This window comes from Lynx rufus, unplaced genomic scaffold (genome assembly GCF_022079265.1).
Source record: "Lynx rufus isolate CCGP_SWC_20201006 ecotype Redwood Valley unplaced genomic scaffold, mLynRuf1.p SCAF_4, whole genome shotgun sequence".
NCBI lineage: Eukaryota > Metazoa > Chordata > Mammalia > Carnivora > Felidae > Lynx > Lynx rufus.
Genome location: NW_025814856.1, coordinates 71,287,409 through 71,302,036, shown reverse-complemented (window position 1 = coordinate 71,302,036; position 14,628 = coordinate 71,287,409). Strand labels below are relative to the sequence as shown.

General features: G+C 37.6%; 1 protein-coding gene across 6 annotated transcripts in view; it reads left to right on the top strand.

The window, feature by feature from the left end:
• The window catches only part of STK17A (serine/threonine kinase 17a), a 55,572-nt gene that overhangs the window by 23,929 nt on the left and 17,015 nt on the right, over positions 1 to 14,628 (top strand). For 3 of the 6 annotated variants that reach the window (XR_006965229.1, XM_047096654.1, XM_047096655.1), the window contains exons 4-7: positions 8,532 to 8,658; positions 12,309 to 12,357; positions 12,446 to 12,625; positions 13,457 to 13,572. Coding sequence is in view for 5 of the 6 variants with exons in the window: in XM_047096654.1 (XP_046952610.1) it covers positions 8,532 to 8,658; positions 12,309 to 12,357; positions 12,446 to 12,625; positions 13,457 to 13,572 (472 nt within the window). In the remaining variant the exon portion in view is untranslated. Of the gene's footprint in view, positions 1 to 8,531; positions 8,659 to 12,308; positions 12,358 to 12,445; positions 12,626 to 13,456; positions 14,146 to 14,628 lie in introns of those variants that run through there. The other 3 variants (XM_047096652.1, XM_047096651.1, XM_047096653.1) reach the window with 3 other exon arrangements.

The window sequence follows — 14,628 nt, the reverse complement described above, 5'->3', positions numbered from 1 at the left end:
GAAGCCTCAGTTAGTCTCAGCCATGCAGAAGAATTCCCAAAAGTAAAGTTTGTGCTATGCTTATTTCCATATTTGGTTTCACACACTTTTATTTTTTATGATGTTTTGCTAATTTTGTGAAGTAAAAAGGACTTCTAGGAATGAACCCCAATTTAAATAACATTGCATTTATAGGAAATATGCTTTCGATTTATGACAGCTCAACCTATGACTATTATTTAGGAACTAATTAAGTAGCAAGTCAGGTTGCCAACACTATGTGTCATGGATCTTTGATGTTACTTGAAAGCAGCCAAGGGTGAAAATTAAGTTCTTGAATACCAGGTTTAACTGGAAATTATATCCCTTTCTCCCCAATACACTCAGTATAAATCATATTCCTTTCTCCCCAGTACACTTAGTGTAGAATTCTTTCTGGATTTAATAGAGGCTTTGATGATGGGCCTTTGATGTTGGAAGCTGGACTCTTCATGTTGCCTAGGCCCAGAGGAACTAGAAAGAAGACAGGGTGGCCCGATAGGTCCTCAGCCTTTCTTCTGCCCTCACAGTCTTCACATGTGCAGTCAGAATTTGTCTCTAAGTGAACTGCTGGAGGGGGAAGGTTGGAGGTGGGGTTGGTGTGGCAGGAGTGCAGATAGGAATGATTTCTACCAAAAGGTCATCTGCAGTTGACTTTCTGTGACTTCTGTGAATCTGGACAGAGGGTCTACTGTCCTACACCGTTTAACAGCTGTCCGCCCAATGACAATTTATGCTTGTAATGTTGACTCTGAGTTTCTATAAGAGCTTGAAAGCTACAAAGCTAAATATGTTTTCTAAAGGTTTAATTCTGTGAATTAGAGAAAAAAATAGTTTTAAATCTGTGAAACTTGGTAATCCCCATGTATAGGGTAACTTTGAGTTAGTAGACTATTTGTTCTCCATTATGGTTAAAATGGGAAATTCTTGTCACAGAGACAAGTAGTAGTTAGAAGTTAGAATAACTATTATAGTTGCTCCTATAAAAGAGATAATTGACACAATGGGAAATCTGCTACTTGGCTTCAGATCAGACTCCAAATGGGCAGTTTGCCAAAAGACTGATTCACTGAAGACTCTCAGCCAAATATCTTAAATTGAATATGGCAAATGCTTTGAGGGGTAGCAGATGCAGATTTTGGAGTGTTTCTAGGACGACAAAAATAGAAAAGACACTAGATTATGATTAGGGGAAAGCCCATTCATTTCATGTAAATCATGGCGGGACTGACAAATCTGAGAAACAACAACTCTACCAAAGTCAGGACAAACCTAAAAGCCTCAAAATAATCTCAGTTGGTGAATTAGTCATTGGCATAGTGGCCTGCTTTTACTTCAGTCAGAGGAAGGTCTTGACCAAAAAGAACACAAAGAAATCCAGTCTTAAAACCCAGTGCTCCTTGTGTTTGGATGGTCTTCTGTTGGTAGGTGTTCAGTTGTTAGCTTGTCCACCCTGGTAGATGTATATGATGAGAAGCTCAGGAGCAGACCAGGAACTAGAAGCCAGAGCTTTCCCTTCTGAGATTTAAGTTGATCATTGACAGTTTGAAACCGTAACATTTACTTGAACATTTCTAAACAGCCCCCCAGACTGATTTAGACAGTATTATTAACCTATTTCTGTACTATGACCTGGGTTTTAATAAATAAAAAGCCAATTAACTTGAATTCTCATTGCCTGATAAAAATGTTCCTTAAAATTGTATCCATGGCACCTTAAGGCTAATTAATAAGCAAGTTAGCCTCAACTTTACAATGATCTTACCCAGAAGTGGTTGTTCAGTAAATGTTAAATGGGTTATGTACAAAGATAAAGATACCAAGATAAATGAAAGGATTCCCCCATGAAACAGAGAAATAAGATTTTACAAAGACCTCCCTACTGCCTTTGTCTATTTGAGGACAGTTTGTGTGTTTCCTTTTTTTCCCCCACTTTCATTGCCTCTCAATTGACCATGTCATTTTCTTTCTTACCACCTGGGATTCATGCATCTTAAATAGAATTAAATATTGTGAACCACAACTTCTTTATCATGAATTGGATTCCCTAGAAAGGAGGCCTAAGCTGTAATGCTAATGCACTTCTCTTTGTTTTCAGCCCATATATTTCACTTACTGGAAGTGGGTATATTTTGCCATCAAAGACTGACAGATTATAGTCCTGTAATTGTACTTGTTTTATTTAGAGGAGTAAGATCTGTTTTTAAAATGTACCTGTGTTCAAACCAAGGCACAGTTGATAGAAACTACATAATAAACATTAACTGAAATTCCATGAAAGAGTTCTGATTTTATGAGATGTATTTTTTCCTAGCAACATCTCTGTCAACTGTTTAAGTTCTCTCACATTGGTAGGTGATAGATGCATGTGACTGGGCCTAGATTTCAAATACAGTAACGTTTTAATAATTTGATCACACTAGTTGAGAATTTACTACATTACCACCACACCCAACTAGTGTGGGTTTTACTAAAGAAAGCATTTCCCAAGTAATGTAAAGTATAAACAAAACATAAGCTGTTTTAAGTGAATAAATGATATTTAAGAACATTTCACAGAATGTGCATGTTTTATTAATCATAAAATGGACCTTAAGATATGGTGAAGATTTCCACTTGGCAATATTTCTTTTGGCATTTTTTATGTACTGGGAAGGGCAAAACACGTTCAGTGATGAATATATATAACAGAACCAAACTTCGCTCATCTAATTTGCCTGAATAATGACATTTTATTTTTCTATAGTATTTCATTAATAAAATAAAACTAAAATTACCTTGAGAAGTCTTGGGACTCATAATCCTAGGTTTTTTCCTTGAAGAAATTGCTAGAAGCTAATTAACAAGGAGAATGTCACTTTATAATGAAGTTTGTTTATATATATTACTAAAACCTCTCGTTATTTTATCATTGAAAAGAGAGATTGATTCTAACACTGATCAGCTGAGCATTTTTACTCCTTTTGTGTGTGTATGGCAAGGCAGGGGTGCTTTACCTGGTTTGGGTATTTATAACAATTTAGCATGCCTCTGCAGCCCAAGCTTCTATAGTGACAGCAATTTGGTTTTGTCTTTTTGTTCAGTTTTAGGTTTTTACTGTAGCCAAAACTTTCTATGGTTTTAAAAAACAGGTTTTTATATAAAATCACAGATTACACTGAGCCATGGTATGGTTATTTTCACTGTTGAGAAGTCTGTTTTTGTGAATGAAGTTTTCAAAACTTCATATGTTTTCAAAATGAAGTACAGTCTGTGATTGCATAGTGGTAATATGGACATTATGCAAGAGATGTTAAGAATTCCTAAACATTTACTGGGATATCACTTAGATCCTTTTTTATTAACAACGTTTATAGCTGCAGTGTTCAGTCCAGTACCACTAACCATTTGCGGTTGTTGAGTACTTGAGAACTGTGATGTATTCAAAGTGTGAACTCTACGCCAGATTTCAAGGACTTAGTATGGAAAAGAAAAAGCAAAATATCTCAATAATTTATATATTACATGTTGAAGGGATATCTTAGACATATTGAATTAAAAAATAATTTCATCTGTTTCATTTTACTTTTTATAATATGGCTACTAGACAGTGTTAAATTACATTCTGTGACTTGCAGTACCTTTCATAGGACAGCACCAGTTTAGAGAGTATCCACAGATAATTAAGCCAGAATGGCCTGTAACGTAAAGATCGCTTAGTCTTTCAACTTACTTTTCAACCTGTTACAATCTAGCTTTTTCTCCCATGGTTTTACTAAAAATTACTTTCTCAGAAGTCTTTCAGACTTTGGTTATTTGCTATATTCAGTAGCTTTTTCTTAGTCCTCATTCTTCCCCTCATCCCATTTGATGATCCTCTCCTTCCTTTCTTACTACAACACGATGCCTGTGTTCTTTGCCTCCCTCTCAGAGTGCTATTTCTGAGTGCCTTCATCACTCTTGTTGTCTCTCGTTAGATGTGGTTATCAGCCAAAACTCATCTTGGCCACTTCTCTTCTGCCATATTCTCTTCCTCTTGTTTACTTCCATGGTTTTAGTCTTGCCTCTGTGCCCTTGCTTTCCATAGCAGTATCCTCAGCCTTTTATTCTCTCCAGACTGAATTTCCAACTGTTCTGGGTGGTTCTGCGGGCACCTCAGATTCTGGGTCTGAGAATCAAAATTGAACCAGTTGTCCTCTCTTGCTGACCTGACTATATTAGTCAGTGAATGACATAAGCACCTTATTGTTCCTGCTCCTACACAGCAACAGTCACAATGGCTGTGGATTTTGCCACTGTAATGTGTAAAGTTTCTTCTGTGTTTTTTCATTCTATGCTTCATCATATCCCTCACGCTCTCCCTTTCAAGACTTTAAAAATAGGATAAAGGCACATTCTTCAGAGACATTCTTGTATTTGATGATACTTTGCATGTGTCATACTATATATTGGCTCACCTGTATGTATTCTTTGGCATGTGACGTTTTCATTTCCTGGAATGTCCTCTTGCCCTCCCCTGTGGTCTGACTTCTTCCAGTTCTTCCAGAATGGCTCAGAAAGCCCTGATTCTTGTCCGTCCACCCTCTTTGTGCCTGCCACCACTTTTGTCCCTTTCACCTTTGTGCTGTTCTCCAGTGTGCAGTCCCTCCACTAGTAGCTTGTCCTTGCCTTGGGTGGGGTCTTTCCTCTCCCTGGAATGCTCCCTGCCTACCCCACCCCCCAAAGTATTCTGCCATGACGTTCCTTCTTAGCATTGCTTTCTCCTCAAATACTGTCTTAGAGAAACCTTCCCCAACTATTCTGAATATAACATGCATATGCACACAAACACACACAACAGGCACTGTCATCCATTACCCTACTCTGAGTTCTCCTTGGTGCTTAAAACTACCTGAGGTATTATTATTTATTCATATTTGTTTGTCCCCATTAGAATGTAAGGTTCCAAAAGAACAGGGAACTCACGTCTTATTTTCTGTTATTTTTCCAATATGCAGTCCATAATTTTTTTTTTTTTAATAAATGTCAAAATCCTTTTTATCCTTCAGGGTCTGCTCACTTACTTCCTGTGTAATTCTCCAAGGCTGAATTATTCCCTCTTATTTATTTGTTATACCTGAGCACTTTGTCTATGACAGCACTTAAAATGCACAGCAGAGTTAGTCAAGCCTGATATAGGTGCTTCTGTTTTCTCTTCTGATGGTGATCTCTCTGTCAGTAGGGACTTGTTATCACTCATATTTACAGTGCCTCCACTCCTGACACAAAATAGACACCCTTCAAATTGTTTTTTATAGTTAGTTATGTTTTTTCCTTTCTTTCAAACAGCAAATAACGTGTGCCTCCCATGTGCTGGCATGGATCCTGGTGCTATCACAGTGACCAGTACGGTGGCTCATGGATCTTTAGATTCTCCCCATCCTCTGTTTCTGAATCCAGACTTTGAATAATCTACAAGTATTTTCTGATAAGGGCAGAATGGATGGTTGGGTCAACATTGAACCCCTTTAAAAAGGGACTGTCTACACTTCAACTTCTTTTTTCATATTGCAGCTCTTCACTGTTGAACATTGTTAGAATCTGCTTCACTGCCCTCCTGGGTCTTCCCAGCAAGTTGACACCAGGAAAAGAAGAATGAGGAAAAAGTATACAAAGATACTTTTGTGAGAGAGAGCATGGCAAGTAGGAGAGACTGAACAGTGTCCATTGAGACTCACTGTCCCTGGGCCAAGGGCAGCAAGTTTATAATGAGGCTGGAGAGCTAGGCAGGAGCTCGAATTAGCAGCTTCCAAATACGTTTGGAAGTTAAGAGTAATGGGAAGCTACTGAAGGGTTTAGGCAGGGGGGTGACCGATCAGATTTATATAGTGCAAAACCTCCTTCTGGCTAAGTATGGGCAAAATAGATCCTAGCAAACCATTTAGGGTCTGTTGCAATTAAGCAAAAACTGATGGTAGCTTGAATAATTGTTTTCTAGTTGGAGAGAAATAAGTAAAGTTTAGAAGTGCTTACATTTATGATTTAAAATCAGTAGGATATGGTGACATGTTAGTTAAATGAGGAGAAAGTGGGGAGAGAGGAATGACCAAGGTGATTCTTAGTGCTTTCTTCTGCCCTGCTGGGTGAGGATGGCATTCCCTGGGGTGTAATGACCATTGACATACAGGAAATCTGATTTGGGAGGGAAAATAGGAGTCTGGTTTGGGCATGTTGAATTCGAGATAGCCTTGAGACATCAAAGGAGAGAGATTAGGTAAGCAGTTGGTTGAAGAGTCTGAGCCAGAGATAAATTCTGTGACTCCTAATGTATAGGTGATAATTAAGCCTTGGGTACAGATACCTTGTGTGAAGTGAGAGTGTGGAGTGAAAAGAGCAAAAAGCCTCAAGATCAGGCTGTGAGAAACCCACCATTTAATGGGCCAGTTAAAGGAAGATGAGGAGACACACACAGCAGCCAGAGTATTAGGAGGAAGACCAGGGTAGTGTTTGTTCTGGAAGCCAAGAGAAAAAGAGTTTGTAAACAAGGAAGGAGTGGCGGCAATGCCAAGCATTGCTAAGGTGGTAGTCCAGAAAGCATGGAAATATGTCGCTGGATTTTAGTGACCTGCGGTAGAGGAATGAGGACACAGAAGCCCAGTGGAGTGGTTGAATATGCATGGAAGGAAAGGAAATGTTAACATTCATTGTAAAACTCTGGAGAACCACAGTGTGGTGGAGAAGACAGAAAAATACAATTAGCTAAATAGTGGGATAAGTTTGCTATGTATAAGATGTTGTGGAATAGAGAGGGGTCAGGCATCAAACCCTCCCTGGAAGACCAGAGGGGGCATCAGAAAAGGCTTTATTGAGGAATCAGTGCTTTGTTGAAAGCCACCATGCATGGAGTGAATGACGAAACTAAATTTGTCCAGGAGAGAGCTTCCTGAGAAAAGGCAATACATAATGCAAAAGCATAAGATGTGGGAGTGCACATCTTGTTTAGGGTTGGATTTGGAACACAGATTGCCTACAGAATAGTGGCAGGAGGTTAATCTTAGAGAGGAAGCAGAAGCTGGGTTATAAAACACTTGGGGTGCTACAGTGAGGTATTTATACTTTATTAGTACTGGTGCTTCTCAGTTTATCTTTGGAAATTTTCTTAATGGCAGAAGACAGTAAGTGTAGACTTTCTGAAGCAACACAAACTTTTCTTTCAAGTGCCATTTCAAAAATTCTAATGAATTTTATATTCTAGTCCATAATATATCTGTTTGACTTTTTATGTAAAAGTATCTTAGGTTATTTTCATTTGGGTTAAAAAAAAAAATGACTCCAGGAATATGAACCTTATTGATTTTGTGGCCTTGGGTAGTTCTCTCTCACCCATGGTCAAATACATCCCATTTGAGAGTGTGTCCATTGGTGAGGACTAGCATCGGTATCATGATCAGACTTACATTATGGTGAGATCGTTGTACAGTGAAGGATGGATTGAAGGTGGGGGCAGTTAGAGGCAGGAGGGTAGTAGTCCAGGTAAGAAATAATGAAAGCCCAAACTTTAAGCAGTGGGTTTTTTGCAATTTAAGAAATAGCATTGGCATGCCAGTGACTTCACTAAGGGTGAGACATGGTTGAAAATGAAGGAGATGAAGTACTGTAGGATGATTCCCTAGTTGCTGAGCTGGGCATTGAGCCTGGGAGTACAGAAGGGGAGGCATGGATTTAGTGGGGTTTGAAGGAAGAACCTGTTCTTGAGGTGTTTACTGAACTGATGGCCTTTGCTCAGTAGTGGGAGCTGAAGGTGTGGCCCATTTCAGCCAAATGACAAGATCGATTTTAATTGGACCTATGAGTCGGCCAGGGGCTTAGGGTAGAAGGTAGATAGAGGTCATCAGCAGGTAAGTGGTAGCTGAAGCCTTGATAGTAGATGAGATTGCTGAAAGATAGAGGGCCAGTAGGCAAGAGATCTGGGGCAACATTAATATTTAAAAGGAAAGAAGGGAAAAAAATCCTAAGAAAACAGTGAGGGATCTATTGAGGAGGAAAATGTCCAAGAGGGCATATAAGGATGGTTGCCAGTAGTACATTATATAGCAATCAGTGTGTATAAAATGGTGCCTAAAAGACATCCATTGATTTGGTGGGTCTTTGATTATTAAAGATTTTATGATCTTAGGACAGATATAGGAGAGGGGGCAAAACCCAGAATCAACTGCATTGAGAAGTGAGGGAATAGCAATAAGTATGTTGGCTAGAAAGAAATGCAGAGTCATAGGGGATTCCTTTATGAGTAGCTTGGTCTTGTTTTTAAAATAGGGGTAGATGCACATTTATGGTCTGAGCAGGAGCCAGTATAAAGAAAGAGATTGTACAAGGCCTGTTGCCTTACACATCGTAAGTACATTGTAAAAATATTTGCTTAATGAATGACTGCTTATTGTTAAATTTGTCAATCTCAGTTTCACAGTTGAAATGTGTATGTTTTATGCACTACTTGCTCTTTCTATTCAGTCATGGTTTCATTAATTTGGAGAGTGGGATGTTATGTTTTTTAGCCTCAGAATATTCTGCTGACAAGTGAATCTCCACTGGGTGACATTAAGATAGTTGATTTTGGTCTTTCAAGAATAATGAAGAACAGTGAAGAGCTCCGAGAAATTATGGGTACTCCTGAATATGTGGGTAAGTATTCATAAGACTGGGTTGTGTTGTGTGTTTGGGGTCAGGCATCATCTTCATTAGCAAATTCACATGTGGCATGATTAATAGTGGGGCCAGCCATCTGCTATGTTAAAATTCTGCCATCAGAGACTCCTTCCTTTGTATTAAATGTAAAAATGGTAAACTTTAAGGTACCAAACTGATGATCCCTTTCCCGAAAGGCTAACAGAATTTGAAAGTATTACTTCTAAAAAGAATAGAAGAGGATTTTCTTCACAAAGTGTAGGATATCATATTATCTGAAAGTGGGAGGATATTTAAAAAGTAAGGGCCTTTAAATAATTTCAAGTTCATAGTAAACATTGTTAAAGTAATTGCAAGCCCTTCAATTCCATAGATGTGTGAAACAGAGGGTATTTTGTTGGATTGATACAAGGTTGAGAGCCTCTGCCAGAAAGAAAAAGGAGATTAAACTGTGAAGGTACTAGTAAGAGAGCAGCTGAAGTGATGAACTGTGGCTCTTACGTTTGGTACAAAAATAAATAAACTATGACCTTTTTGATAAACTGGAAGAAAAATAGGATGCAAAAGAATAGTGGTTTGAATGAGTAACAACAACAACAAAAAAGATATCTGTACTCAGAGCAAGGCAGTGAAATAATCTAAAGGTTGTGACCAGAGATTATAATATCAACATTTAAAATTTCAGAGATGAAACAGCCCTTTGTAATTTTAAGGCCTTGGATGTAGCTGTGGAAGGGCAGCTCTTTAGACCTGTAGGTCAAGAAGCATGGATATGCTGGTGGCTGCATGGGTCATGAACACGAGTGTGGAAGTTGTCAGAGGTGATGGCAGGCAGGTTAAGGAGGATAGTTTTTGTGTCCGATGACAGCAAGCACCCAGGGCCCATGCCTGAAGGGAAGCATATTTACCTGATAGTAGAAGTGTCAGGTGGGCAGACAGGCTGCATTTTACGGGGTTTGGGGCGGCCTAGGCCTCCTTTCACAGAAGAGACAGTGAAAGTCATTCTTGAAGGAGCGGAGGATAGCGGGACTTTGTTTACAGGGGAAAGTTCTTTCCAAGGACACAAGGCTGGGAGGACGATAGGGTTGAGGAAAACCAAGCTGTTTGGCAATGATAGTACAAAAAAATAACTCAAAGCTTTAACATAAGTCCTGCGATTTGAGAGGCGCCTGGGTGGCTCAGTCAGTTAAGCATGTGTCTTTGGCTCAGGTCATGAACTTGTGAGATCGAGCCCCGCATCAGGCTCTGTGCTGACAGATTTCTCTGTCCCCCTCTCTCTCTGCCCTGCTTACACTCTCTGTCTGTCTCTCTCTCCCTCTCTCTCTCTCTCTCTCAAAAATAAACATAAAAAAATAAGTTCTACAATTTGAAACAGATCTTTAGTTAGGTAATAAATGATATCACAGGCAGAAAAACAACCTTGAAAATGTTGATGTATTCTTTGTGGCTAGAATACTTAAATTTCAGCAAGTGTCATGACCACAAAGTAAGGTTTAAGAATGTGGCTTAATAGGGCTTCATCTGGGAAAGAGGTAGTCCAGATATTTCGGCCAGTTTAGAGCATTATAGACTAGAATGAAGGGTTGTGAGCTGAGAATCTTATAGTAATTATTGCCCTGAATGAGTTTTGTTTTGTTTTATGCTTTCTGTTCTTTGGTAAATTCTAAATTTTCTACCAAGAGAGCTTTTTTTCCCTCCAAAAAATAGAAGTGTCTTTATTATAAAAGTAATACAAATGCAGTCCCAAACAACTAATCCCAATTAAATGATTCAAAAGTATATAATAGAGAAAAACAAGGGGGCCTCTCCTCTTTCTTTCATGGACTTTTAGCGATGAGTGTAAGACTCCCACCTTGTTTTCTACACAGTATCACCTGCCTGGGAACGGTATGCTATCTACTGGCTGTGTATGTGACCTCAGTACTGAAATCTCTGTACCTCATATTCCTCTGTCCATAACATGGGGCCATAATAATACTGCCTTATTGGATTTGCTATACCAAGCTCTTATATCAGTGTTCAGCATATAATCACAAAAAAGGAAGCTGTTTTTATTTCCTACCCCCTCTTCCCACCATCTTTTTTTTAATGTTTCAAGTTTTTATTTAAATTCTAGTTAGTTAACATACTAATAATCTTAGTTTCAGGAGTAGAATTTAGTGATTCATCACTTGTATACAACACCCAGTGCTCATCACAAGTGCCCTCCTTAATGCCTATCAGCCTTTTAGCTCATCCCCCACCCCCCGGCTCCCTGCCCACCTCCCATCCAGCAACCCTCAGTTTGTTCTCTGTAGTTAAGAGTCTCTTTTATGGTTTGCCTCCCTCTGTTTTTATCTTATTTTATTTTTCCTTCCCTTCCCCTATGTTCATCTGTTTTGTTTCTTAAATTCCACAAACGAGTGAAATCATATGGTCTTCCCACCATCTTTTGCTCTATGGTCTCTTATTTTACTTTTTCCCCTCCAGTAATTTGGATGCTATGCATTTCATTTTAAATTTCCTAGTAGTTTCTTTTAAAACTTTTAAATTTGAACTATTAAAAATTGTTTTACTGATAAAGTAAAACTTTTAAATAATACTTGTAGCTTCTGTTTCACAAGTCAGTTTCAGAAGTAGAAGTTGAGGAAATTTAACCTACTTAACATTTTCTCCCAACCTGTCATTCCTCATATTCAGGGGACGAGGGGAGAAGGTTGTCCCCAACCAGTAATGAATATGTGACTTGAGTGTTTTGTCTTTTCCTAGAATTGGAACATCTTCATTCCCCCCTTTTTTTAAATCATAATTACAACAGTTGTTTAGTCTTTGATCTGTTTTTAAATGGATCCAGTACTTGATTGCGTATCTTTTCTTCCTATTCGCATATTTTTGAAAAAAAAATCATCTTTTGGTTGACTGGATTGTATCAATGAGTAGGTTTTTCTTTAAAGGAGGATTTTCATAAACCTCTCCTAAGTTTTTAAACATTTGCGAATGTCTTTCTATTGCTGTATGTGTGACAGCAGTTTAATTAAATATTATCAAAGCAAACTTGTTTTTTACAAACTCCACAGAGGCAACTTTGTTGTCTTTGTGTGTGATGCATGTCATCTGAGAATGCCCAGGGCTCTTTTTTTTTTTTTTTTTTTAACTTTGTTGGCTGACTTTTTGTCAGTGGGTAGACCTTTTAAAGCTACAGCATGGAAAATAGATCAGGCATGTGGAATGAATGGGGAAGTCAGGAGGGGAAAGTACCCTGGACTAGGGTGGGAGGTAGGGAAGGAGAGTCACAGATGCATTGAGAAAGATTTGAAAGTAGTAATCTGTTAGATACAATGCATGATTATAGAGGATATGGGAAGAGAAAGGTGTCAGTTGTCAGTTTCTATTACAGTATTTATGCATTCAGATATTTTAAAAATATTGAGACCCAACAATGGAGGGTGCAGGTGTGAAAAATAAACAAGTTAATTATATCTAGTTAGACTTTATAATAATTCAGATTAATTTACACAATATATATATTGTTAAGTTATTTTAGCCCAAATCTTGAATAGTGTCTTAGAATTTCTGGTGGGTTTTTAAAAAAAAAAACTTTTATCTCGAAAAGCAAATTAGGAATTTTTTTCACACACCTAAATGTTTTCTTCTGTTTCTGATACTAGCTCCTGAAATTCTTAGTTATGATCCTATCAGCATGGCAACAGATATGTGGTAAGAGCTATTTATGAAAAAATTGATCAAATTAGTTTCAAGAAATGAATAAGTCACTAATTTTTCTTACATTTTCATTCTGATTTAGGAGCATTGGAGTGTTAACATATGTCATGCTTACGGGAGTATCGCCTTTCTTAGGTGATGATAAACAAGAAACGTTCCTAAACATCTCTCAGATGAACTTAAGCTATTCTGAGGAAGAATTTGATGTTGTGTCTGAGTCTGCTATTAACTTCATTAAGACGCTTTTAGTTAAGAAACCTGAGTAAGTATTAGTTAATATTGATCTTTGTCAATTTTTGAGTGACATGCTCTGAACAAAAGCAGGTTAAACTGAAACACAAAAGTGTAGACATTAAGCTAGATAAGACCTTGAGCTTATTATACCTATTGAAAGAAAAAGTGTCAAAACTGAGAATGTTTCGGAGCGCCTGGGTGGCTCAGTTGGTTAAGCATCGGACTTCAGATCATGTCACAATCTCACAGTTTGTGGGTTTGAGCCATGTGTCAGATTCTGTGCTGACAGCTCAGAGCCTGGAGCCTGCTTCGGATTCTGTGTCTCCCTCTCTCTCTCTGGCCCTCCCCTTCTAGTGCTCTTTCTGTCTCTCTCAAAAAATGAATAAACATTTTTTAAAAAAATGAGAATGTCTCTAGAAAATGTAAGCTGCCTCTCAGTATAACAGATATCCTCTGCTGTGTTTGGTCTTCCAAAAGGACTTTTCAGAGACATTTAACTTAAAATATTTTTCATGATTGTGGGAATGGCATTGCACATAAACACCAAAACTTCCAGTCTTATCCAGGAATCACAATAAGATTCTTGTTAACTCTTCATAACTCCCAAAATATAATACAATAAATCTACCTTAAGTTCTGATTTATTAAATTGGTTGATTTATAGATTTATTTATTCATTCACTTTTTTTTAAGATTTTATTTTAAGTAATCTCTACACCGAATATGGGGCTTGAACTCACAACCTTGAGATCAAGAGTCTCATGCTGTACCAATTGAGCCACCCAGGCACCTCTCTTATGCTCCAGTTTATAATTGAAGTTTTAAACTACTTAAGTGTGAAATGTGTATCTTTTTATAGACATCGAGCCACAGCTGAAGAATGTCTAAAACATCCGTGGTTGACAGAGAGCAGTATTCAGGATCCTCCTTTCAAGGTGAAAGGGACATTAGAAGAAGCAAATGCACTCCAAGAAGGTGATTCTGTGCCTGAAATTAATTCAGATACTCAGAAACCAGAAACCGAGGAATCAGTTGTAACAGAGGAGTTAATTGTATTTACTTCATATACTTTAGGACAATGCAGACAGTCTGAAAAAGAGAAAATGGAGCAAAAGGCCATTTCCAAACGATTTAAATTTGAGGAACCTTTGCTACAAGAAATTCCAGGAGAATTTATCTACTGAGCAATACTTCCCTTTAGAACTTTAAGATTTCTACATTGAAAACATTAATATTATTTATGGACTTCTGGCCAAATGGTACATGTACTGAAAGTGGACAAACCAGGTATCACTGATAGAAAAAAAACTAAAATTACTTTGTCAAACTTGTGGATTTAGATATATCAAGACAGATTTATAAAGTTGCCAACCAGGAGTTTTAACGGGTAAAGTTATCTGTGTCAATGTTATTTTTAAGAAGGGAGATGTTTGAACCTTTTATTTCTAAATCCTATTTCTCCAGAATGAAAATTTGTTATGCAAAGATAATCTGTATTTACTTTCTTTAAAAATCCAAGTAAAAGTGCCAAATTAACATCTTTGTAAATCTATTTGCATTATTCTTATGTATCTATATATGCATATATGTATTGATATCTTTACTAAAATTGATACTTTTTCACTTTGGATTATTTTGGAGGAGTAAGATTTTAATTAGGTATCTTTCAAATTTTGAGACCTAGAATAACATCCATGATAGTTTAATAATGTCTTATTTTTATATTTTATTACTGCTTTGTATCGACTTGATTTGACTTTTGTCTTTGTTTTTGCCTAATGCTTATAACCTATCAGTGAAAACCCTTGCTCATTTTTTTTTCTCTTCAACGTCACTAATAAGAGTGGTGTTGATTTTTCACCTCCCATTATTCTGGTTTTAAGGTCAAGGTAGGTTAAGTAATCCTGTAATATTAAACCAGCGTTGGCTTCTCGGCTGTTTCCCTCCTCACACCTTACATATTTACCCCTTTCATAAGGCTGTTCCCTGCCACCACCTCACATGCTTATCACCTAATTTTGGTCACTTGCA